The sequence below is a fragment of the Anser brachyrhynchus genome (assembly GCF_964034855.1).
Source record: "Anser brachyrhynchus genome assembly, chromosome: 17".
Lineage (NCBI taxonomy): Eukaryota > Metazoa > Chordata > Aves > Anseriformes > Anatidae > Anser > Anser brachyrhynchus.
The window spans coordinates 5,432,861-5,460,571 of record NC_137710.1 but is presented as its reverse complement, the minus strand read 5'-3'; the positions used below and the strand labels follow the sequence as shown (position 1 = coordinate 5,460,571).

Genomic DNA, 27,711 nt, shown 5'->3' with positions numbered 1-27,711 from the left:
AGTCAGTAATATGCCCTGCTATTCCAGGTCTGTGGACACAGAGAGAATTATTAGAATGCAATTGGCTTTTGAAATGGATTGTTTGCTTTCAGATCACTGGACACATTCTCTGTTTCCATATCTTTATATAAATATTTTTTCCACCTCTAAAACACTTAGTAAGATACTGAGCAAAATTTCCAACTGACGTGGAAATACATAGGAGTGTAGAATAGCGGGCAAAGAAACATTTTTTCCCCAGTCCACCTGGCTTTGGTCTTCTCTTTAGTCTGTGACTCTTTGCTGTGTCCATAAGACCTCTTCTAGACTTGTACTTCTAGCCTGTTAATGAGGGAATGTCTCTAAAACAAAATAAATGAATAAAACAAAAAAAAAGAAGAATCAATAAACTGATTAGAACAATTAGTAATTTTAATTACATAAAGCAGATTATATTTATCAGTTGATAGATCGCATTGAAGATGAAACAAGAAGTCTCAGGGTAACAATAGATTTTCTCATTAATTTGTTGGATGGATTTCTACTGTTATAGTTAGTCATAGGTTGTGGAGATGCACTTCTGGAAGACCCTTCATTGTCTCTTGTGTTTTCCTAAAGCCAGTTCTTCCTTCACGATTAGTTGCATTAATTACCCAGAAAAGATTAGGCATACTTGCCAAAAAAACAGAAAGATGCTTTCTCATTACTGAATAGCGTGAATTGATGTGATTTTTCTGTGGCTGGTGTCTAGAAGAGCTTTCCATTGCTAATTGCAAAGTGTTAGATGCCCCGGCTAGAGTTTGTGGTGCTGAAGCATTGTCGCCTGCACTCACAGGGAGGCCCCAGAACTGGACAGCCCCCATGCAGAATGAAACCCAGCAAGTGGCCTAACCTTCTGCTGTCACGTCGCTCAAATGCCCATGAAGCAAAGGGAGGATTCGTGCTGTACAGGGGTTGCCAGGCAAATGCAAGGAAGGAGTATGCTCACTTCTGGCAGGACGGGAGGCATCAGCATGTTGCTAACTGGGTCAGCCTCGGGAAGGCCTGAGAGCCAGAGCTGGCTCCTGGGGGTAAAGGGGTAGCGGCAGGGGAGGAGGATGTTGACAAAACACCATGTGCCCATTACTGCCTGCTGAACGTAAAATGTCTGCCGAGCGCTTTGGAGAGAGAAGGGTGGTGAAGCATAAAATTTAATAATGGGTTACTGACCTTTTAGAGTGACTTTTAAAAACATTAAGGAAAAATAATAGTTTAAATTAAAAAAGTATATATCATTCACAATGCTAAACTTAGAAATCTGTTCAGTGAGTAGCATCATTCTGGACGTGGATAAAGGATTCCTAGTTCCCACATTTTTGCTGGAAATTTAAACAAGAGCTTCCAAATCTGCTGTTTCAATAGCAGCATTGCAAAATGAAAAGGGAAAGAATGTAATCTTACAAATATAGTAGAGCTGGCATTAAAACTGTGCGGTTCTACAACTGCTGCTGCCATTCTATTTGTCTAGTCATCACTGAGTGATGGAAGGCAGTAGGACAAAATATCACCAAATGTTGCCCAAAATGACAGAAAGCAAAAGCCATGTACTGGCCATAGAGCCAGAAGCTCTAAAAGTAAGGAGAAAATAGTCTTATTTTTTAATTCCAGGAAAAGCTATTTTTTCTTCTTAAAGAAACGCTGGCAACAACTCCCCCCACGCACATCTGGAGAGAAAGCTATTCCTTCTTTGCATTTTTCATAGAATATACGAAGCTCTTCTTTATCCACCAGAACACAGGTTAACTGTTTATTGTGCTGGCCTATGTCACCTGCCTACTGAATGAAGCTGGGCATTGGCTTCCCCAAGTGATGATGGTTTTATCTTGGATAGAGACTATTAATTAATAACAATTCTTCTGAGTTGGACAATACTGTAGTTTTTGGCGACAACATATCATGTCAATAGCATTTTTTTCTTTCTTCAGAGAGCAGATGTTCAAAGATGGCATGCCTGTTTCAGACATAACACCATTTCTAAAGGTTTGTTTCAGTTCAGGACCGGCAAACCTCTCTGGGATTGGTGATACTTCTAAGACTGATGTGATCTAGAATGATTCTGTGCTGTCACACAAAATACTGCTTTTTCTCATTGCATCGTTGATTGTGTATTTCTGAGTGTTGGCAAACAGTGTATGCAGCCTTAGTTCATTTTGACCTGTTTTAAAGCTTCAGCCATGCAGCTGGTAATATAAAAAGAACGTTTTTATCATTCCCAAACATGTGCTCCATGAAGGGAGAAAGTAGTTATAAGTTCTCGAAGCTACTTTTTTTTTTTTCTTTAGCTAGCGCTGTAGTAGATTACATTTTGCTGCCATTCTATCTGCCAAGTGCAATACAAGTCTCATTACTGAGCCTGACCGAAGGTTTGGGCTAGCTGAATGGTTCTGGCACTCACACCTGCTGCAATGGGAAACCTCAGGGCAGCTACCTCTCCCCAGCACTTTCTTTTGAGCACCACTTAGAGCAAATGTAGGCGTTTTCCCCGCAGTTCTTGCAACGTGCATCACACGTTCTGCTCCCAAATCTTCACTGTTTCCCCGTTCTGGCTGCACGTTTCGCTGGGCATCAACATTCGCCTGCCCCAGGGGATGAGGACTCGGCAGAGGGGGATGAGGCGCAGGGGACACACCCGCACCGCGGGCGGCTCCTGCGCGGCTGTGGCCGTGCCCTGGCGGCTCGTCTCCTCCCGGCCCCCCCAGGCCCGCCGGTCCCCCGGTGCTGGGGCTGGGAGCGGGGACACCGGGGGGGGCGCCGGGGCCGGGGCCGGGCCCGGCAGCCCCGCTCCGCCCCGCTCCGCCCCGCTCCGCGCCCCGCTGCCCGCGGATTGGGGCTGCCGGGCTGCCCGCTGCGAGGCGGGGCTGGGGCGCTTCTTTAGCTGCTCCTTTCCCTCCTCTTTTCGGGGTTTTCGCGACGCCTCCCGCCTTAAGGCTCTGCCTCGCCGCAAACAGCAACCGCGGCTCGCGGAGGATGGGCCGGGGCCGGCGCAGGCGGGCGGCCGGGGGGGCTGGGGCAGGGGTGCCGGGTCCCGGGCCGGGCTCCAGCCGCGCTGCCCCCGCTGGGGCTCCAGGTCCCCGCCGGCCCCGAGAGCCGTGAGCGCGGCCGTGCCGCTGGCCCCCCGCTGGCGGAAAGTCAACCAAGTCAATGACGAGACTGAGAACTTGAGGGGGGGGAAGAGGAGAAAAAAAAAAAAAAAAAAAAAGCGAACAGCAACACAACCCTGCCTCCGTGCCTGGATGCTTTGCGGGCTGAGCAGCAGCGCCTAAAGACAAAGTTGGGCGCCCTGGGCGCGCCGGGATGCGGGCACGGGCTGGGTGAGCGCCGAGCCCCCGGCCCCTGCCCAGCGCCTGGCCCCGGAGGGCTGCGGAGGGGGCTGCTCGCCCGCCTCCCGCAGCTGCGGCTCGGGGCTGAGGGTGCGCTCGTATAGCTTTGCTGTTTCTTTCCCGAGAGGAGAGGGTTTTTCTTTCAGCATCGTCTGTTTTGAGGGAGGAGAGGGGAGGGCTGAAGCTAAAGAAGTAAGTCCTCTATCCGAAGGAAATGCCTTTTGCGCTCTCAAGATGACCTTTGCTGAAAATGCAGCCTCTTCAGCTGACCGATTTGTATTTTGACTACAAAGTGCGTGAAACTCAGCCCTAACTTGCCCACCAAGCCTAGGATGTGCACTTCTGGGATTAGCAATATGGGGCATCTGTTGTCGCCTCTCCTCTTGAGCCTGGCAGCAGTTTTTTCCAAAGGTAAGGCTCACTCTCCTCTGTCTGTTTCACTGCATCTTGTTGTTTATTTTTACATACACAGCCTCTGTCCCCTCTCTCTGTGATGTCTTGAATGTTGATGCTCACAATTCATGACTGCAAGACTTGGGGGGGAGTCATGTGTTAGTCAAAAACAAAGGTACCCTGACGGGAAATCCTCAGTGGCAGGATTTATTTATTTATTTATTCTTGTTTGACTGTGGCAGCCTAGCCGTTTAGTGAGACGTTTGTTACCTGCGTAGCATATTTTTGATCCTGTAGTAGATGCTGGTGGTGAGCTGATCTGGGAACTCAACTTTGGATTGCAAAGGGTTTTATTGTCTTTAAATTTGAAATCTTCAGGGTATGGGCTATCAGAGTTAGCTGCTCTGCTGTTCTGTGTAATTTGTCAAATTAAAAATCCTGTATCTCAGACTTGGCAGCGTTTAACTGGACCAGAGAAATGCGTGCTTGCTGAAATGTTTAAAAGCTGTGATAAGAGCCTGAAACAGGTGCCTGGCATTCTGCATGCTGAATAGAGTTTGAGTGTCCTGACAGCAAGTCTTCAGACGCCTCAGTGGTATCTTGCCCTCAAGAGTGCTTACAGCAAGGAGCAGAAAACTAGCATGTGGACAGGACAGTGCACACGTCTGTGCCTATTTAAATGTTCCTTTGAACTTAGTTTTCAATGATGGCCTCAGCCAAAGGTGAATGTATTTTTGCAGTACTTAATTGAGATGAGCATTCCAGTGTAATGTAAGTTAGGACAAGTATACATGTGTACTGCAAAGGCATTGCACGTTAACAGCAGTATCTTGGCAGGAAAACAAGATTAAAGCTTGCATGTTTGCTCTTCCATGAGGAATAATAGCATATGCATTTAATTTATGAGTTTGCAAACATACTGATAGAGTTCTGCTTAGAGACAGATCACTATTTAAAAACTGTATTAATTACTCTTAACACTTTCACACGTCAAGATATCACCACTTTTTTCTAAAGTGAGTTATTTTTACTAATTATTTTCTATCCAATATTGAGTTTACCGCCAGAAGGCAAAGTACACAGCTGTCTCTTTCTGTGGCGGTTCCCTATGTAAAATTCACGTCTCCTTCTTTCCTTAGAACAGGTTGAGAAAGAAAGAAACAAAATTATAAGTCTCCTCAAATGTTACCTAAATGCAGTGCCTACATAAGTACAGTTTTAAAGTTGCAATTGGAAATGCATTAGCAGCAGGGATTGGAAGTCTAAGTCTGTTGAAAAGATTACTTCATTCACATGGCACACCAGTAGCTTTTGATTACCCAGCTAGGCTGCAAAGTATGTATTTTATTATGAGCAATATCAGTACTTTGGATAGGCTAAGAATGCAGTAAGAATCTTAACTTTTTTTTTTCTTTTTTGCGTGTTTCAGTTTGCAGCCTTAACGCTGCACTAACAGAGGGCTTGACTGAGATTGCAGCTTATTCCAAGGTTGGAGTAGAAGTGGCATTTAAGACCTACAGGGTACAGTGCTTGCTTTATTGCCAGCTCAGCAATTATAACATTCATGTATGATTTTATTTTTAAATGTTACTTCTCCTTTGAAAGATAAACATAGGCAGAAAATTAGACAAGGAAAGGAGGTCTCTCAGGTTGAAAAGAATACTATAGAGACTGATCAGTGAGATTTTTCTATGCATTATGAAGTCCCATTAAATCTGATATTTCCCATTAAATCCCACTTTTCCCCAAGATTCCGTTAGAATTACTGGCATTTTCTGTGCTATTTATTTTGCACTTCGGACATCCCACACAGTACTGTGTGGTAGCTGGGACTCTGCTGTTTGGTAATACAGATATCTAGCTTTAATGTGATTGTCTGTCCCCATATGAAGTAACAGACTCCAGCTGCGCTACTATGCATTAGTACTTTGAAGAGACCAGAGAGTTCTAGAGATTTACAGTAGGTTTAGATTTACTAGGCAATGCATAAGGTTGATTTCCCCCTCAATCGCTGTAAGAAGATGAAAACAAAACAAAAATATAAATCAGACTCGTTTACTGCTGCAGGGCATGTTTCTTTGATGCCGTTCTGTTACTAATAGAAAAACTCATTTATGGCATGATGACAAAGTTTTTCTAAAGAGATACCAAATCTTTTAACCTGCAACAGCAATCAGCTGTCTATTGTGTGTAGGTCTGTGCCTGATTACGCAGAACCATGGCAACGCACCTTCTTCCTGCACAGTTTCCAAATGTTTCAGGTAATAATGCTGAAGACTTGAGAATACTGTTGTGGTTTTGCTTTGCTTTTATCTTATATATGGAGGAAATAGCTCCAGCTTGAGAAGTAAAATGTTGTTTTCTATAGTGAGCTTTGTGTTCTTATTGGAACAATTTGTCACTGATGATATAGTCTATGTATTTAAAATGATGTACAGCCTAAATGTGTGTGTGTATACATGTATGTGTACAGAGAGAGAGATTATAATGCTATATAACTGTAGTTAAGGAGGCAGCTGCATTTTACAGCTTTGTCCTCAACAGGGAGTTTTTTTGACTCAGTCCTAGGGAGCCAGTGCTTGCCGGCAGTCAGCTGGGTGTTTTGCTACTTGGTATCAGCTGTGAAAAAATTCTTTGGAAATCTTCAGCTGAAAAATAGCCAAACCCAGGTGGTATTAACGAAAACACAGACTAATACAACAGGCACAATAACGTGGGCATTTTGTTCCTTGTTTAAGGTGGAAACCTCTCATTAGCTTCTCTGGAGTAGAGTGAAAACTTAATATTTACTTGAACACTAGATTCCATGCTTGGCCTAAGTCTGTATTGAACTGAACATCTCCTGAAAGTAGCTAAACAAATTTTGGATGTATATTGTGAGACTTAAGACTGAGGAGCCTTTTACACTATGGATATTTGCTGTCAAATAAAAACAACAACAAAAGCATGCATAGATGAGAAATTTGAAATGAATTATAAGCTAAGAGAAACAAAACAAGAGAATACTGTAGTGACTTTCTGCCTGTGTTCTGCTGAGCGTTCCACGTTCTCTGTCATCCTGGGCTGAAATCTTCCTGCAAGTCGCTTTCTAAGGAGATCTCAGGCCACGTAGCTGCTGTTTTGATTTTCTTTTTCTCTCAGCTCTTATCAGTATGGAGGCTTGGCAGATGTGTTAGGCAGGATTACCTTGTATAGCCTGAAGAGTGTTCCCCACAGGCTAGAGTTGTGGATACTCCATTTGCAGCAATGCCAGTCTCTTGCTATAGGAAAGCTGGGGGAAAAAACCTCCCAGAAACCAAACCCTCAAACATTTAGCTTTGGCTGCATTACAGGAGATAAATATGAGGATATTTGGATTTAATTTGCTACTGTTTCCTTTGAAATTATTCATGTTACAGTATTCTTTGGACCCTCTTTTTATCCATTGAATCTTATAGTATAGAATAGCTTTGTTTCATCATGGACAAACTCTCTTTGGCTTTCTCTATGTAGTTTTACTCATTTCCTGATGATACTTACTATCAGAATATGTCATTCTGTCCACAGTAATTGCTGAAATAATGAAGTTATGATTTCAGTGGATTATATCTTTGTGAATTGTAGCTATATAGGAAGTCATATTACCTCATTTTAATTTCACTTGTGCATCCACTGGCAGTGGTGTACAAAGAACAAGACAGCTGTGCTCCCTGGTTGTGTTCCATCTTCCAGAGTGCTGTGGGCCATTTCTGAAGATGTGTGTGTGTAGATCTTTCACTGACATTGAAGTGCACTGTGAACGTAGTATAAGTAGAAACATGGAAAATGAAAATCTGAGGAGTGCAACAACCTGTGTTTCAGCACTACTTACTTTGTATGATTACTCTGGAATGCTGACCACATAGGAATGGAAAATGGTGTTGTATATGGGATTAAAATTGAAGATTATTCTATTTGATTTAAGATATGTATTCTTTTTTTCCCCTTCCCTCTTGATGGTGACTAGACAGGAGTTCAGAATTGAATTTCAATTCATGTTGACAGATTTTGATGGTGATGATGAGGGACGTGTTTTTTCTCGAAGTAACACTGTTGACCCAGGCACCTGCTGCTCTTGCTGTGCAGTTGATATGTACAGAAAATTCACTGCGTGCCGATTTCAGGTGGCCACTGCTTAGATGAACATAAAGTACAGGTACGGTCAGTAAGATTTTTTTCTCTTAGGCTTTGTCTATGTGCAGAAATCAAAAAAGTTAGCTTGAAAATTCAGAAGATAAAAGAAATCTTTCTAGCTTAGGGTTCAAGCTGTTCCCATGAAACCGAAGTTTTTGTATATTGTCCCAGCTGCATTAAATTTACTGTTTTTTGAGGCATTATGTGAGGGAAGGGGAAACCGAGTTACACTTTTTTTTTGTGCTCATTCTGTTTCTTGCCACAGTGTACTTCTGGGAGAAGCCCAGTTTTGGTTTAATTTCTTTCAGCAAAAATCATAAATTCAGACTAAACTAAAAAATTCTACAGCTAGGCCTATGTTTTGTCAGCTGCAATGCTGGTTTAATGTGATTTGGTTTCTAATATTTCCCTGTAATGCTCTCATTTTTTACTTCTGTCTTTTCTTTTATTATTTCCATGGGACTGGTAGGCTCTGTGACACCAACTAATGTTTTAGGTATTAATAAAAGCAGCTTCATTCAATAAAGATCTCTTTTATTTAATAAAAGAGAGAATCAAAAGATAATCTGACTTTTCATACTGCATTCGCATTAAATCAGCCTCCTGAGGTGGTTGTGGATGCCAAGTCTAGTGGCAGTCTATCACTGGTCCTAGGATATGTAAACATGACTCCAGACTGATTGATTGCAGAAAAGCTGAAGAGGCAGCTGAGATTCATTGCAGGTTTGGTTTATAAAGTGTTACATTAAATTACTTGATTTTCACCAGTCTTCATAATATTGCCTGCTGCAATATTAATGACAGTTCAAAATGAAGTGGATTTTAAATAGTTCAGAGACATTTAGATAACACTAATTATTATGAGTAGATTGAAGGTACATATTTGAGGATGTTAGGCTACTTCACCCTGCTCTGCAGGGGGAAAATTAACTCTAGAAAGAGGACTGGTTTCTTTATGTCCTTGATTTCTTCTTATATTGAATAGAATTAATTCCAGTGTAAGGTGCTAATCTGATAGTCCCACAGTGCTAATGGATTCAAAGTCCTCATAGTCCAAAGAGCACAACCTTTGTAGCGCCTCTGCAAGCTTCCACTTTCCATTTTGGTAGTGTGATTTAAACTTGACCGAGAGGATGATATAACTGCCAGGTCTGTGATATAAGATATTAGGTCCATCCATAGATCCACAGTGGGTGTGATCCGGAGCCCATTACAGTCAGTATATGGGTTTTCACTGCTTTTAGTGAGCCTTAATTCACAGTGTAGACAGAGTTTTCTGGTGCGGTATTTTTCAGCCTGTGGCCCACACACCGGTGGTGATTCATAGAACATCTGAGCGGTGCTGTGAAGCCAGTGCCAGAAATCTCATGCATGCAAGCTAGAAAAGAACAAAAGGAGGAAATAAAAGTAACAAGAGTGCTTTCAGAGTGCATCCCAGTGCTTTCAGAGTGCATCCCAATTTCTGTTTGGTTGTAAACAAAGACCTTTGTGACAATACTGTGCAAGATGGTCTGGATTTCTTTCAGAAAAAAATTTAGATTGCTCTTGTCCTCAAAAGGTTTGAGGAAAAACCACTGTAGTGAGACTAAATGTAGTAATTTAAAGAATTTCTCTAAACTGTTTGGTACTGCCTCAGTAATTCAGACACAGTAACTGATGGTGTGTTTCTAATCCACTCCAGCACAGGTTCACTTAAATCAACATTGAGCAGTGGTTCAGTGAAGCAAGGTAGGAGTAGTCTGCCCGTCACTCATGGCATCTGCACTGCAGGGTCAATTAACTTCCAAAAAAGCTTCCAATGTCCTCACAAATGTTTGTTTGCTTTTACACCCTCAGACTGGTTTTTTAATTAAGATTTCCAGAAAGATTTTTGGAGGGAGTTTTCTATATTGCACACGATTGCCTCCATGCAAGTTGCTCAGCACAATGCAGGCACTTTTGTTTCTTGTACGGACCACATAGAAATGGTTGGCAGTGAAAGTACCTAGGTGGTTGCCATGTTTCAGAAAATTTATGAGATGTATGGTCTCTCCTACTGTAGTCAGTTCATCTTCTCGTAGGCCCATCTAGATCCATTTTAAAGTTACTTTGATTTGGTTTGTTCAGTCATTTGGATTTTTGATGGTAAATAAAAACTTTAGTGGCAGTGTTGTGTAAGATGATCTAGATAATCAGAAGCTGTTCCAGAAATTTGCTATAGTAATGGTTAGTAACTCTCTTCCAGCCTTAATTGATTTGATATCATTTTATACACATTTGCTTTTCTGCTAATGGTGTCCTTTAATCTAAAAAGCTCTTTTCATTGGTGGAATGCATTGGGCCTCATTAATTTGCAGTTTTGTAGATAGAGCAAGCAAAATAAAACCACATGGAAAAAGGATCGTGTAGGCTGTAAAACATGAGAATGAAGATGGATATTGAATAACATAGATTCTACAAAAAGAGTGAAATAAATTAGTTAGCTACATAGAAAAAAGTAGCAGAGGAAATAATAGGGCCATGCAGAAGAGTGGAAGGATGTCAACACACTTTATTCTTGGTGTATACAATTACATGAGGTAGACTAAGAAGCAGACATTATCAGATGTCCTCTCCAGCTGAACCAGGATGCCTTACAAAGTGCCTTTTCGTCTATTTGCTGTCAAGGTAGGCAGTCTGCAGAATGCTGGCTGTGGAGCAAGGCAGCTGTCCAGATACTCATGCAGCTGAGGCTGCATGTCTTGTGTGCTACCAAAGCTTCTGAATCAGTGAGCTTAGTTCCATCTAATGCTAAATGATCTCAGAGCCTTCAGTTTTATTGGCCCGCAGCATCACTTACTTTAAATATGAAGTACACATTTTGTCTTCAATATACTTTATACCAGTGCATTGCACAAGAAGAGAAATCCAAAGTTGGCAGAGATAACCAGCCAATAGAGTGTCTGTCTGAATATGAATCCAATTAATGATATAACAATGGTAACAATTCCACTTAGTCTTCAATGCATGCACTTATCAAAGATCCTGGATTAACAGATAATCGTGTGCTCCAATTTTCTACTAAGCCATGGTGTCTCATTCCATCAATCTTTAAGAAAAGGAAACAGTGGGGATTTGAATGTTATTCACATTTGATTACTCTGTAAACAGCATAGGATGAATACTATTAGAATTTTCACTGCTCTGTCCTGTTTACACTAACTGTCACCATGTCACTTGGTTTTGGATCTCTTAAACTCAGATCATAGGAGTTAGGTACTTTGGGAATTAAGCTCACCTACAGAATTTGACTCATGTGAAAACATTAGAAAAACTTGGCCTAGCTTCTATAGAAGAGAATAGAAAAGGAACATCTGCAAAAGAAATGTCTGCTAACCTGCCCGTGTGTCCACTAGATGTGTGGGCATCCGATTTGTGACCAACTGAACTTTGTCAGCCAGACTCATGACAAGCCCACTTCTCCCAAATGTCTCCAGAGAGTTTCTTTGTCCCCATTCTTAGACATCCTGCTGAAATACTAACGGCTCAGCAATCCTGTAAATTGGGGTGTGAAAAGATGGGAATCCAAGATTTAATGGACACTTTTCAAAATCTTAGTCTTTGTGAGTTGTGGTATTCCTGTCAGTGACAAAGAGCTGTTACATCTTCTGTCATTAACAAAAGCAAGGTATTGTTTTTTAGACGTTGATATGATGCTCTCCATAGATTGTTCCCTTGTTTACTAAGGGTTTATCTGTTAAAGTTCTTTTATTCCATATCCTTGTACATGTTATTGGGCAAAAAATTGCAAAGGGATCATGACTTCAGCTGTGCTCTGCTCTCTCCTTTGTGGTTGACTGTGTCCCCTGCAGCAGTTGTCTGATAAGAGATGATTTCTTGCATACTGAACACTTGTGCACAGTAGGATTCTGTTACATACTTCTGACTCTTTGACACCATCTGCCCACTAAAGTGGTTTTAATGGGTTTCCACTGAGCCAGGCTGTACTACAGCCCTGACAGCATGCTCCCTATTTTTAAAAAATAAACAAAATCTCTTCAGAAAACCTATCCCTGAACATTGGCTTCTCCAACAGAATTGAGGATTACATACTGTTTGATATTCTGGAGGCAGAAATATCTCTATTTGATAGACTTTAAAATAGGAAAATGACTGATAGAATGGTCTTGCGATAGTGATATTTTTTTAATGACCTTATAAAGCATTATTTCTTGTCCCATTCCCCCCCAACTACCCTCCTCCTTTTTTTTTTTTAAAGTCAGGTATTATCATCTGTTTACAGAAATGCAATCATATCACCTTGTTGGAATTCTCTATTTTTCTTTTAATGAAAGCTGGGGAATGTAGTGGTTCACCATGGTGATTCAGGAGTCAGGGTGTTTGCTGGCCAGTTCTCTGCTCTATCTTTTCCTTTTAATCTTTTTTTTTTTTTCTCAGAATGCAAGTTCTTCATAGAAGGACCTGTTTAATGCTGCTTGCATAGCGTTTGCTCCTCTCCTCAGATGAGGCTGTACATTTTATCATGTTACAAGTAGTTAATTACTGGTTAGAGTTAGGCTGTTAGAAATGGGAACACAGCATTCTGATTGCCCTGGTCACTGGACAATATTAAGAATTCAGAGGTCTGTTAGAGTAAAGAATAAGAGTACAGTAAGGGAAGAAATGAAGATGAGAAGAAAGCATCTGTGTGAATAAAAAATTTGAAGAGCGTAACTAAATCCTATCCATTGATGTTACAATTAATAAACTATCTAAACCTTTTCAGACAGTGATGATACAGGAAAGTGAGCTCCTTATAAAAAGATGTCATAAAGATGATTTTATATTTCCTTGTTACCATCCATGTTACTAAACTATTAAAGAAACACACCTGACTTTGAACATCTATATTAATAATGCAACAAATTACTTAAAATGATTTTTTTTTTTCTGGTAGGTAATGCAGATGTTAGAAATGTTTCATTCTTCCTCTACCCCTCCATGTCTTTGGTGTTTATTTTAAGCTCGTTCATGTCTGTAAGTTGCAAGCATACTGGGTAGTGCTGGTGAACTTGTGAAAGGAACTGTTGGCTAGTCTTCTGTTATTGATAGGACATGAAAATTGAAACTGGCAAAATGACTGTATTCTTTTGAACTTCTGAGCTGACTTGTTGAGAACACAGAATCAGGGACAAACCCGTTCTTCAGTACTGAAGTTCTTTTTTCTTAATTACATAGATTTTGACCTCCAGCCAGGATGAAGGTTTCCTTCTGAAGCATGTGTTTCTTTTGTTTTTTCCATGCCCTCCCCCCCCGCCCTGTGCAGCACTACTGCTGGTGTAAGGAGTCAATACAAGATATTTGAACCTCTATTTCTAACTGCCCACTTACTAGAGAATAACTGATGCTGAGGTCCCCCAAAAGAACAATCTTCCATGGTATTTTGTTTGGAGTGAATAGGCCATGAGGTTAAGGCAGTTTTTTAGTAGACTGTGAGATGAGCAATGCCTTCAGATAAAAACCATAAAAGACATTCATGACAGTCATTAGCTTTGGAACCTTTTATCAAAAAAGGCATTTAGCATTTTTAACCTGTGGAATATGCATATGGTTGTACTACTACTCAGAAAATTGGCAACAGTTCCAATGGCCATTTAATAAGGAATGGTCAATGTCAGAGCTATGTTAATGAAAATTTCGAATTACATGAATCTTTGCTGTCTCCAGTTTTTCTTTTTTTTTTTCTTTTTTTTTTTTTGTTTCTTTTCTGGCTAGTTTGGTTGAAAGCTTGTGGACCATCTTAGCAATAACACACCGAAGTGCAGGTTCCCTGTATGTTCTTGTGTTTGCACCCTGTAGATTTCTTTGGACTTGCTGCCTTTTGAAATCAAACAGCTTCCTGAGGTCCAGAATTCATACTAAATTTAATGGATGAAATCTCAGGTTAGAAAAAGTATATAGCAAATATCACTATGAATCCCCTTGAGAATCAAAATGGTATTTCCCAAACACTAGCTAGCAGGCTGATATTTTGAGTCCTGTCTCAGTGCTTGTTTTTCTTTGCTTTGTTAATATTTTGTTATGAAATGCTAACTAAGGTAAATACCTAAGATCTGTGATCCCTACACGGTTGTATGAGGCTGCTGCTAGTTTTTTTTTCCCCCTTTGTCCTATCATAACTTTGGATATTGCTGTAAACGTTCCCTGCTTTTTCTGCCACAGTAGTTTAAAATACATATATCAGCAATCACCTCTCTTTTCTTGCCTATTTATTTAGATTCTTTATCTGAGTAGCAATAGATCAGAGTAATGGTACAATGATCCCTGCTGAAGCACTTATTTGTTTGTTTTCTTTCCATTTCTATGCAGTCACATGCTCCTTTCATTCCTTCATCTGTTCTTACAAAAATTATGCATGGGTTTTGGATCAGACCCTGAAAAAAAACAAAATGCTTATAAGCGGAGAATACTATATATAGTAGCCCTTTCTCATGGTATTTATAGTCATGATGTTTAAAGTATCTTTGCATTATAGGTTCTCATCAAGTAATCAAATTGCATCAATAATAATAAAAAGGATGGCTCATGAAGAGATTCTTTTCAACTGTTCTCTTTTCAGCAGCTTTAGAAGAGAGCGATGAATTTGGCAACATATTTGCAGTGCTAACAAATCTAGGCTTTGGAAGTCTAAATCAGGAACACTGAGTTCAAAACTGAAGATCCCTCACAGGGATGTGCTGATAATAATTGCCTTTGGGTGCAGGGAGGAGCACTCAGACCTCAGATGATTTTAGCTGTTGCTTCAGGTCATATGACAGTCTCTCAGGTAATCAGCTCTGTCAAACCCTAAGTCCTTAAGGCCTACATCTTCTGTCTCGAGGGCTGTTGGGAGACGGTGAAGGTCAGGGGGCAAATTAAGATTCCACAACAAATGCAAAAAGTATTATAGGGTCTTATTTGGTGTAACAGGGCTGTTCTAGTGTTCTGGTTCGTTCTGTGGAGTGCTAAAGCCCATCATTTCTTCCTAGTAACTATGTTCTTTGTGTTCGGAAGCGGAAATTAGCTGGTATCCTGGTCTTCATACCTGTGGTGACTCTGTGCTGTTCCCTCAACTTCTTTGGTATGGTCTTTTGGCTTTTTCCAAATGTTTTCTGCTAGTTTGATCTTTTTGTCTTAGAAAAATTGCATTCTCACGCTTGTTTTATTTTTTTTTTCCTGACAGACAGGCACTATCAGAATCTTTTATGGATTCTATGGCATTATTGTAGCAGTTTATGTTCTATACTTGTTTGGCATCTGTTTTAGGAATAGCAAATCTTTTAGTTTATTTAATTCATCTACTTGGTTCGCCTAGTCTGGAGGAAAGGATGCTAAGAGGTGACCTTATTGCTCCTTACAGCTTCCTGAGGAGGGGAAATTGAGAGGGAGATTCTGGTCTCTTCTCCCTGGTAATCAGTGATAGGATGTGCAGGAATGGCACAAAGCTTGCCGGGGAGGTTCAGACTAGATAGTAGGAAAAAATCTTTACCATTAGGGTGGTCAAACACTGCAACAGACTTCATAGGGAGGTGGATGATGCCCCGTGCATGTCAGTTTTTGAGAGGCATTTGGATAATGCCCTTAATAACATGTTTAACTTCTGGTTAGCCCTTAAGTGGTCAGGCAGTTGGGCTTATTAAACTCTCTAGGTCCCTTTGAACTAGTCTATATTCTATATTCTGTTTTGTCCTGGTCTAAATCCAGCTGGTCTTGTGCAAATGCTACTTACTGGTGCCACTTCATTTTCTTCTCCAATGACTGAACAAATGTTTCTCAGACATTCAGGAAATGAATTCCTCCATAGTTCTTGCAATTTCTCTTGCCTCCTTCCTTCCGGTAATCAGTGCTATTACTGCTTTCCTTCCAACTGCAAATCCAAGTCTTGTTTTTAGCACTGAAATGAACAGAAGGAATCATGGAGAACAGGCTATAATCTTAGATTTTGAGATGACATTGAACTTGCAGTACTGACCTGTAGGGGTTTTCAGAAAATAATTGGAAAGCTAGGCTGGGAGCCCAGAAATTTAAGATTGAGGGCAAGCATGAAGAAATGTATAAAAATTGGAAGATGACAAAACGAAAAAGAGCAGACTGTGTATTCTACTCTGCAGACTCTGTATTCGTTGCTGTAGAGTAAGAACTGGTAGTGAAGAATGGGATTGTGAAGAATGGATAATAAAGAAAATCAGAGTATCTGCTTCATGGGCTCTGTGACCAGCTTCAGGCAGGTAGTGTATGGACAGAGAATGCCCATCACCAACGGTCCCAGGTGGTCTAATGTCCTCACTCCCCTGCCACATACCCATACCATAGCCTAGTGGCAGATAACACACACATTTGACCTTATCTTATATAACTTTACAGTTTAGTAAGATAGCTATCTATCTGTATAGATCTATCTGTATATCTGTATAGATCTAGCTATCTATAGATAGTTCAAAGTGCTTTAACTAAAGTGAGGGCAATCCTACAGTTTGGTAGGATAGCTAAGAGGACACAATCCACTCTACACAAAACGTCCAGGGATCAGAGCTGTTTTTCTGAGGTGGTTCCCCAAATCACTTTAAATGTTGCTTGTCGGTGTATTTTGGCTAAAGAGCTTAGCTGATACAGGGCAATGGGGAATCAGGCATTTAAGCTATTGTGTCTACTATGCAGTCTTATACTGAAAAACTGGGAAAGGAGCTTGTCCTTTTCACCAAAACAAGTGAAATGTTTTGGAATTTTTAAACCAGTGGAACATCCCTGGTGGGAGACAACTGAAATTTTAACTTCAGTTTCAGATTAAAACAAATATTGCAACATCAGATTATTATAGATAGGCAAAATCAAGATTGATTTATGGGATGAAACAATCTCATGTCACAAAGAGCCAAGGTGTATTTCTGCTTGTTTTCATAATTATTTCATGTCAGATGGTTTGTACTTTCTCACCCACCTGAAAGGAAAATTAAATAACTGATGCTCACTTATTTCTTTATATTCAGTGGTTGAAAAGAGCTCCTTTAGTTTTTGCAGTGAAATGTTTTTTCATTCGTGTGAGCTTCTTAATTCTCACCTTTTTTTCCAGTAGCAAAGGGATTTTCTCAGCATTCCTTCCTTTGTATAATGGAAGCTCTCATACTTAGCAAATACCCTCAGCATCCTTCCTTGACCTGCTGGCAAAAGGTGATATTGAAATGGTTTTTGTTTCCTTCTCAATTGAAATAGATTGCACAGCTCTTGCAAATAGACCTTGCCTTCTGCCCTGGAAAACTAGTCATCAAATGTGCTGGTAAGAGAGAAATGCATTTTGTGGTACTATAGATACCATGCAACTTAAGAGAAAGAAATAATGAAATGAGGCGGTATTTTGTACTGCAATGAAAACTGTGCTAAATGCTGTGAAAACACAGAAAGAAACAATAAGTCTTTTGGAGTCAAGGTCCAGATTTGCAGGAGAAATGTGCAGAAACTTTATAATTTGGCTGTGGGGAATGGTTATAACAGACTTAGAATTTAAATGATGTATTCTTCAGGTATAGTGCTGGCACAGTAGCTGAACAGTAGTGTTTTTCCATATTTTGTGTTGAATTTTATTTGCTTAAATCTAGATGGTGGACACAAAAATGTATTTGATACAAAGCTGTAAGAGTCAGAAAATTTGTAACTGCTTATTTCTAATCTAAATTTGAAAATAATCATGGATGGTGTGGCTCCTTAGTAACCTAAGTCAGCCTCAGTTGGGATTGCTGCAGTTCTTTCTCTCTTATGTTGCTTTGGCACTTATGCAGTTGAGTGCAGAGACCCATGCAGAGAGCTGACTGATCCAACTGAAAACCTTTTTTTCCCTCATTTATGTGTGCTATTTTTTTTTTTCAGACACCAAGTCCAATAGTCCCTGCAGTTGCAAAATGAGGTAGTTGAGCTCCCTGATCTGATGGAAAACTAACCTACTGAAAAGAAAAGCTTTCCAGCAGATATGGGATTGTGAATCACCTCACCCTGAGGCCACATCCTCAGCTCACCTGAGATAAACGAAGACTAAGGAATCTGTGGCTGACAGTGGTAAAGAAGCAGAATGGCTTCTTTGGCCAATAGCCTTAAATTATGTTTTGTGTATGTAGTATCAAACTGCACCTTCAGTAATTGTTCCCAGGCCTTTTCATTCTCATTTCTTTGTAGAAAAATCATGATTGCAGAAATCAGATGTACAAGCCCTTTGGAGTGGCATGGCATGGAAATCAGTCAAAATGGAAAAAAGTTCGACAGTGACCACTTAAATACTTATGACTGCCATTTTTGGCTGATTGGCCTTACCAAAGCAACATCCCATTCCATCTATAAATCAGAAACACTTAAAAAAAAAAATAATAGTCTAATAGTAATATTTCATGATGACCAATGTAAAGCCAACTCAAGTTGGATAAAAATATGATGATCAATAAGAAAAATACTATCAACCCTGGTTCTCCCTCAGTAAATTTGTTTTCATTGCTTAGTTAAATTTTTAGGGTGAGGAAGACTCCCACAGATGATGATAATGTGGTGGAGATCACTAATCTTTATAGTTTGGCTCAGCTATAATACTCCCACCTGATATGGACACTACATACCTGTATGCTGAGTGATTTGATGAGCAAGTTGAAAGATTTTGGAAACATCTTTATATTCTTTGTCCAGCCAAACTAAATCTGAGTAGCTGAGTCCATAGCAATGATGACTGCAGTATGATATTGAAAATCACACAAGAGTTTCCAGGAAGAAACTTGGACTTTATTTCCTAGCCTCAGTCACATAGCTGTGGACATTTTCAGTTACCACCAGTGGCTGCTGTTTCAACAGCTTCCAAAAAGCTGAGCATCCCCCTTTCATAATCATGGACCTAGGCCAGCCTAGCATTTTCTTTTTGGCTTTCCGTTCTGTACTGAGCATTACAGACTACTATTGTATGAGATCTCTCACATCTGCCTATCACCCAGGCAGTTCCCAGTTCTTACTCGCTTGTTTTTTTTCTATCCTTATGAACTAGTGCTGTGACTAAATTGGTAAGTCTTAATGGCTCATCATATCTTGCGTAGGCTTCCTGTTTCTGACCCCCGTTTTCTCTTCCACTGCCAGAATGTACATGCCGGTAGACAAATGCCATCTGGGAATTGTAAATCTCTTACAAGTACCATGGCTATAGTTTGTGTGTATCAAGATACAAGGACTGTTACAAATGCTAACTAATCTGCATTGGAGTTGCAATTTTTTAAAATGATGTCCATCTTGATTCTTAAGGCATCCAGTTTTAGGTCAAAATCTGTAAGATCACAAGAGTGTTTCGTTTTATTACAGTGGAATGGTTAAACCAGCATGGGGGCAAATGGTTGAGTCATGCACCAATTCCTAATTATACCTGTGTGCTTCCTTGATGGAATTCAAATAAATAATTTTGTTGTGTGAAAGAAGTAGCATTATATTTATTTCTAAATTCTTTTTAAGATGTCAGCATGTAGCCCTGAGGATATGAAAGAAAGGTAGAACTTGTCAGCCTCCCTGCCTGTTCTGAATTAGTCTGAACCTATTGGAAATGAAAGGTTCAGAGAGCACAGATGGAATAGATTGAAGTAGCAGCTTTGAGTGAATTGAAAGGGCAAGTTTACTGGCTAATCGTGATCTCTATGGGCAGAAAGATACCCAATAGATATAGATTGAAATTGTCAGACATTGTAAAGTCCTCAAAAGAACTGCTCAAGGCCTTTTTTGTTCCAGTTCTTGCTTATGGTAGCCACCTTTTTAATTAAAATCTCTTTTGTTTCCATGTAATGAAAGTAAAACATGGAAGTATATAATATTTATTGAATTGTTGAGTTATTTGTTGTTCTTATTTTGATTGGCATTTTTCTTTTAAGATAAAAAAGTAATTGCACAAGTACATCTGTTTGGAGTTTATATTTCTTCATTCTGTAGATGAAAGCTGAATTTGCAGAAACATTTGGCTTTTAATTTAGACACCAAAATGAGTAGTGAGATTTTCAGTTAGTCTCAACGTTGTGATGTGTGCTTTCTTGAAAGTCTGTCCAGAAATGTCACAGTGGGAAATGGTGAATGCTGAATGCTTGGGAACCCTCCCATGCTAATTGAGGGAGCAGAGCCCTAGAAAATCTAGGTCCTGAATCTTTTGAAAACTTTAGCACAATTCCCAGCTCAGTGGACGGAATCTTGGCTAGGTTTTAAGGATACTGATTTGGTATTAAGAACTATTAATATTGTGCCAAAGGTTGATGAAGTGATCTTTTAAATTTTGATTCTCATCCCTTCTGTTTAGAGAAGGGAGTGATATCATACCTAATAGTTTTATTTAAACAGTTTTTGACTCAGTTTTTGACTTTTTTTAATGTTTATTTTTAAAAAAAATATATTTATTTTGTATTTGTCTCTTTAGGTTGATGTTTAAGAACTGCAGTGAGCTGTTCAAGATTTATAAACCACCTTCTCATACAGATTTTAAACGCCTAAAATAGGAGACAAAAAGCAGATAGTACACTGGGGTGCTAGTATATGAAAACAGCAGAAGCATTGAAATTATTCTTTTGTTTTCATTCTAAATAACAATATCTTTTGTTTTTTAATTCAGATTTTCTGTTCCACTCTATACATTCAATTTCACTGATATATTTTGCCAGCAGTTTAAAATCTGTCTTGAAATTCAAAGCCACTCTCAGAGCAGTCACTAATACCTTAAAGTCCATGATTTGCTCCAAACACCTAGTGTACAAAATACAGAAATTAAGATTGTTTTAAAACTGTCTTAAAGTGGATTTACAGCTATCCCCTTTTTTTGATGTTAGAGCTAAGACTCAGATTTTGCTGAAAGATTTGAACTGACAAAAGGACTTTGTACTACAGCTAGTGTTTTTTACTACAAAGTCCTTTAACTTCTCTAGTGCCTTACCAAAACTTTTCTGTAACACTAACAGCCCTGTATAAACTTTAAATATAGGATGACTTTCCAAAGGTTTTGGTGACTTTCCTGATGTCTTCGGATGACCTTCTGAAGACACGTGCTAGTTTCAAGTTTTCTTATGCAGAGAGTAATACGTGAGATAAAATTCCTAGCTCTTCAAATTCAGTCGTTGACTTCAGCATGACCAAGACTTCTTCCTTCCCTTACTCTTGAATAATGCGTTGGAGTGGGTAAAAATAAAGTCAGATATGTGCATTGTCTCTGAGATGATTCTGAGATGTCATATGAAGTTACACACCCATGTTTCTCTTTTGGTTAAGTCCATCTCTTCTGCTAGAACTAGCCAAAAAAGAAAAAAAAATCCCCTTAAAACGTTTTGCTGTATTAAGGACAGATTCAGTCATCATTAGGCACACTTTGCGAAGTTTTACTCAACAGGAACCCCCTCCAAAATGTTCAGGATGGTAGAAACTGGCTTCTCATATTTGGATGAAAAACGATAGTAGAATAATGAATAACATGGGACAATAATACTGTTTTTATTTATATAAAAAAAATTTAAGTAAATGTTTTTACAGATATAATACCCGAAGACTTGTTTAGCTTTTGCACAACAGCTATCATCTGCAGCATCTGTATCGTCTTAATTTGTAAGCTCAGTCCTGTCATAAGCTACGACACAATGCTCTGCTGATGCTGCAAGCTGTTCCCTGTTTTGGAAAAGGTGGAGCAATAAATGAACAGCATGAATTCAATAAAGAATAGATGGGAAAGTGCATTAGCCATTAGTCTGCTAACTTTATAAGGTGCAGTGTTTTCTCAAGTCTATGAGGAACCTAATGAGCTATGATCAGGGGACTGTGAGGCAGCTGCCTTAGCATCATCTACAAAACTGCACCGATCAACTGTGTGCAAACAGCTCGTGTGTGCGGTGTGTAGAGGTCTGTTCACTGGGCTGCTCATGCCGTCTGTCTGAAGGAATGGCTCTACCCACCAGCTAGGGCTTTTATTATAACACGCATATTTTCTTGTGAATGCTAATCAAAACCTCTCCACTCACAGCTGTTGATTGTTAGTCTGGAAGGTAATAATGTCCACAACCATTTAAATTTTGAGGCCTCAGCTTGTATCCCTATTATGTTTTATGTTACATATTCATGTTATTCCTGTTGCTCGCAAGAGGTTGTTTGTAATAGTATGCCTTTTGCTTGTATTTATTGACTTTGGTAGAGAGCTATGGATTCCTTTATGTCCTGTACCCCTCGGCTTGGCACCACACTTCATGTTTCCGGTATGCGGGGAAAAAAACTTAAAATGAAACAGTGGAATACACTATATCCCTTTAAAGTTCTTAAAGACAAATGCCAGGCATTTTAACAAGTGTCTTACCCTGAAATGGTAGAAAACATGTCCAAACAGCGATATCAGTGATATTCTGAATAAATAAATGAAATCCTAGGAAAAATGATGGAAGCCATGTCTACAGAGGGAGTTTAGTATTAGAAAGGATGAGACTGGATTAAAGGATTAGAAGTTTCAGTGGACAGGAGGGTGGGAAGCAGCATCAATGCCACATCAGCCCTCTGTTTGTGTGGTTTCTGTGAAGCAGCTCGAAGGGACTGAAAATCAGCAAGTTCTGATGTCCTTTCCAAGCAGACTCCCATTGATTGACTTGTTCTTTAGGCTTTCATTGATTGTAGAATTGAATAACACTCTCCTTTCTCAGGATTAAACAACTTACTGATATCGTGCAAGATGATGTTTTTTCTTATTCCCAAATAAAGCTTTTGTGCTTCTCACATGCATGATACAGTCCATATCTGCTTCCTAAAATTAAGTTATTATTATGCTGCTTCAGAGTTGGTTAATATCACAATATCTACTTCTGATTAGATCAGGTTTTCCACTTTCCATAGGTTGACGATCCCAGGAATAGAGTGGTGCTTGGTTTTCCTCATTTTGCTTTCTTACAAGGAAATTCAGAGCATTCTATTAAGTTGGGCTTGTTTCAAATCTGACCAAACTTGCAGTTTTTAGAAAAATCTAAAATTCTCTTACTAAGAAATCTAGTCTCCTATGTTTTTAATATGTGCTTAGAAGCTGCAAGCAGGTGAACTGATTATATACCATTTCAGAGAACTTAGCTACTGAGACATGATTTAAAACACCGGAATAATTCAATAGCTATTTCCCTTGTAGGCTCCCTTTGAATATCTAGTGGGTGTATTGTTCAGAGGCAATTCTCCTTGGGAGGCTGCTTGTCTAAGCAAACCCATAGTTATCATGCCAAAGACCTCCTATTTATTTTTATTTCTTTGGGGGGGACAGAAAGAAAATAATGCTGAGAGCAATTCATGTAGCTATTGGTTTTGGAATATGATGTAACACCTTTGTAGTGTCTTGTAGTGTCTTCACAGTGTATTAATGCAGTTGTGTGTGGTTTAATGTTGTCTGGCATTGAGAGCTTAACGCTAAGCTACTCTGCACGATATCTAGTATTTCATTCTTACAAAAACAAACAAAACCGAACAAAAAACCAGCACCAAAACCAGCACCAAAAAACAACATTTCTTTAACGCCTGCTTGTGGTTGGATACAATAGATTACTGCATTAAACTACACTTCTAGCTTCTGATGTCTTCTGCAACATCCTCATAGTGTCCACCTATTCCAAATGTCTTCTTTTTTCAGTAATATATGAGAGGTCTTAGCTTAAAACAGAATATTTTTAAAAATCACAGAATAAGTGTTTTAATAAAGAGTATGTGAGACAATGGCATACTATTAGAATTTGATTATTATTAATTCAGAAAAAGAAGTGCAAAATTAGCACAACCTTGGCTGAAGTTTATGGCTTTGAAGAAAATGGGGCCTCAGAGGAACAGTAGGACTCAGGCTTGATTAAACTGGGATTTCAGAAATTCTCTATACTGAATGAAATAAAAAGGCATTCAATCTAATTAGATAGTATTGTGGAGGGATAGGAGGAAAAGAGGTATTTCTCACCCATTGGCTTTTTATACAACCTTTAATCCATGGGGTGTGTCTGTAACTATTTTGGTAGATTTATTTTTCTTCTCAAGAGAATTTAGCCCGGAGTTGTAACCTTTTGATAATTTTGCTTAGGAGGACTTGAGAAGGAAACCATCTAATGTTCCTATTAAAACACACAGACTTTCTGCAGGCCTGCTTTATAATTTTTCCTGATGAAAGAGTTCATATTTGGATCAAATACCTTGCTTCTTTTTTGATGAGGAAAAGATATTCAGGAGAAAATGCAGCTGTTCTCAGGATTTCCTGTGTGCTGTTCGCTCCAGTTAGTTGCTTGTCTCTTATGTTAGAAGATGCCCATGAGGAGTCTAAAATGTCACCCAGCTGAAGCCATTCCAGTCCCTCGTTTTGGTACCGTGATAGAAAAAGGAAACACACCTTTTACTGGAATTACTTTTCAGTTATGCCAATGTAAGAGAGGAAATTTAATTCCAAAAATTTACAGTTAAATGGAACAAAATAACTCTTTTATTTTGTGCTTTTGATCAGGTGGCTTCAAACCACCTTATGAAGGAATTTTGCTGATGAGGAAAATGAGGCTGAAAAAGGCATCATGCTTTGTTGAAAAGAAAGGAGAGATTTGGGTGTAGAGTACAGAGTTTCCAGAATCCTACTCTGTTGGGTTAGACTACTTTTCTGCAGGTTATCTTATCAGGTTTCAAAATTCACACTGAACTCCATGACAAACCAGTTTAGACTACAGAAATACTGTTCCTAGGTGTATGGGTTTGGAGCTGATCCATTCACATTGCAGGGCAATTTGCAATGCTTGTGTCCTTTGGCATTGTGTAACTCTATGTTCATGTAATTTCTGAAAAGTTGAGAAGCTGAATGTGTGCTCTTACTGTCAAATCTCTGTTTGTTTGGACAGCTTGGCAATCAGTGGAAACATTGTCTAAGGTGCTGCATGCCTTTTAGTTAAAGCCTCCAGGGAAAGCTTTCTTTTTCTGATGATTGCTTATGAAAACAAATTCCTTGTGGCCTAATACGTCCCAAGACTAAACAAGTGTAACTGAATTATGTATTTCATTTTTTTCCTAACATTCTTAAATCAGGAGAATTCCAGTTCTGCAACTACAATGACACAGTTCAAAATGCAGTATCTCAGACAGACTAAAAAAAAAACAAAAACACAACCAGGTGTGAAAAGTAAACTGGCACAGCTTGGGTAGACTGGCTTCTGTTCCAGATGCCAGTCAATCACTTTAAATTTACACTTTGAATTAACTCCTAGGTCAGAGTTTGGATTGCTCTTAAGAAATTTACTGTTCTTTTTGCTGCTGAAAAGCCTGGCTAAAATCCATTAAGTATGGATTCTGTATTTTATTTTTCAAAAACTTGAAGGTTTACTTGAAAGAATAGAAGTCTCAGAAGTTTGGACTGCTTCCTATTTTATTGATGACTGGCTTGGATGTACAAAGGATGTATAAGAATTAAAACAAATAATTGTTATCTGATTTAAACATCTTGAGGTTAACATGAATTAAACTTGAGTTTTTAAAAATGTAAGGCTACTTGTTGTCTTTCTCTTTCACTGTACTTGAATCTGTCATGTATAAATACTTAGTTTAATCCATGTATCCCATCCACAGAAACAGCAGCAAAACCTTTTAAAATAAATATATTGTATTAGTAAAAGAAGCGTCTGCATCCTTGTATTAATAGCAGCCCACCCACTACCTTTAAATATCCAATCACTGTAATGGTTTATGTTCAGGAATCAGCTGTAGCAATCTGTGTAATGGAGAAAGCAACTGTTACTGAGCAGTGCTGAATGATCAAATTTTATTGGTTCATAAAAACCTTGGAGGTTAATATCTTTGTTTTGTGAAACAGATGTTTAATTCCGAGCCCAGGCAATTGCCTCTTTTATGTTTGAAGAGGAAAAAAAAATAGATGTTTTGGATTACAGTTGACTGTGTAATTGTATATGACAGATGTATTAAATTAGCCTTTCCCAAAGCTTTTGGAGTTTTGCCTCTCTGAACTGTAAATTTTACTTGACTTTCTCATTTGCAGGTGGCATGAGACCATTCTGTGCATGTTTCATGTTTCTCAGGACAAAATATTCCAAGTTTGCTGTGAAGTTACAGACCACTTACGTATGGGTAGAAGACAAATTTTCTAGCATTTATGCTTCAGACAATTAAGTAAATGGGGAGAAAAGAAGGACCCCTTAAAAAGAAATTCTGCATATGCTTTTGATTTGCCTAAATCCAAAATCTGAATGCTGTCCAGGTTTAATATTCCAATCTGTGTCACAGTCTGCTTTCACCCCTCGAGTGCACCAGGGCGTTCTGCAAGGATTTAATGAACCAGGCACTTCTGAAGTCTTATTAACAATATATGAATTGTATTTTAACCCATGTCATCATCCTCTACTGATGAAAACACAGGACAAACCTTTTATAAAATGGGATGCTGTGTGTGTAGGTAGGACTTGTGGAGCATATTTTTCATCTGATTTTCAAAGAACCCTGACTAAATTCAGCAGTCTCTTACCTTGATGTAAAGGTGGAGCAGTTTCTGTAGAATTACTATGGATTTACTTTGCTTTAACAGGAAACAGAATTTATTCCCTTTGATTTTAACAGGAGGAGAAACTTTCTAATTAGAATCACTTCTCCTTTCAGAGCACATGCATTTGATACATGTTCTTTCCCTGGTTTTATTTCCTTATATGCAAAGCCTTTCTAGGATCTTTTCTTTAAAAGATGACATCTGTTTTGTTTCTGGCTTTAAAAATGACCTTAAGAAGACTTTGCATTTGAATTCCCTGTTTTGTATTTTCACCTTTACACTGTATCAAAAAAGAGACTATGAAAACCATACTTGGGGAAAAATATCTTAGTCATGTTATTTATTACTCATTTAAAAAAAAAAAAGGCAGATAACTTTAAAAAAATAAATAAATTGAGGGGATGTATCAATTTATGAAATAAATATCTGTACCAGATAGCAGACAGTTTAAAATACAGGTAGCTTATAACAAGGAAATTAACTTTCTCCAATTACAACAAGAGCGATTCCTGCTTAGTGTTTATTTATCAAAAAATTTAAGCTCCATTGCTCTCAGAAAACTGAAGAGTTACTGTGACATTAACGTGTCCTAAGAATGAAAATTTGCAAAAGCTTTTTTGACTGAGTACTTGCTTATATAGTTATAACCTAAATGCATTCTTGAAATGCTTTGAAAAGACCCTTCAGAAAATTTGACCCAATGATACTAGACCAATAAATTCAGTGAATTCTGGATTGAGTCAAAGGAGGTTATTCTTAACGAAGAATTTGTTTCTTGGGTGGCTTTTTGGAATGAACATTAAATCTCACAAGATTCAGATTTGCGTTGAATGAGATCATTTCTCACTCTTAGAGTTAACTGATTAAACAAATACATTGTTACGTGTCAGTTCATATCAGTTCTGAATCTGACTCTTGATCCCAGAGAATCCTGTTCATAGCTGTTAATTGAAAAAATTCCAGTCAATTTCTGTGTTTCTGTTCATGTGAGTAGAAGGGAAACCAAGTCTGATATTAGCACTTGTTTCTTCATTCTGTTCAACCAATGCAGTGGTTAAAGAATATTTTGTGTGCATAAGTGGGAAAGAAAGAAAGTACATTGAACATAACTAAAGTAGTTTTTTCTATTGTTCGCTCATCTGCTCTGCAAGCTAACATAAAGTTCAAAGAAGGTTTTTCTTTTGTGTGATTTCCTTATTCTTTGGAAAAGTTGAAATCAATTCAGATAGATTTATTAATGGTTGTCTTAATTAGTTTGTTAATGGCTATGTTTGCAAGACTGGTCATATAAGTCGTCTTATTTCTTGCTGGTTATACTGTAATAATTAT

At 38.8% G+C, this 27,711-nt stretch overlaps 1 protein-coding gene across 9 annotated transcripts in view; it reads left to right on the top strand.

Moving 5' to 3' along the window:
• TMEM132D (transmembrane protein 132D) overlaps positions 1-27,711 on the top strand; it is a 288,698-nt gene that overhangs the window by 36,286 nt on the left and 224,701 nt on the right. For 2 of the 9 annotated variants that reach the window (XM_080559645.1, XM_080559656.1), the window contains exon 1: positions 3,535-3,749. The exons of the other annotated variants lie outside the window; for them this stretch is intronic. In XM_080559645.1, coding sequence (XP_080415771.1) covers positions 3,671-3,749 — 79 coding nt within the window. In that variant the 5' untranslated portion in view covers positions 3,535-3,670. Of the gene's footprint in view, positions 1-3,534; positions 3,750-27,711 lie in introns of those variants that run through there. 9 annotated transcript variants of the gene reach the window in all.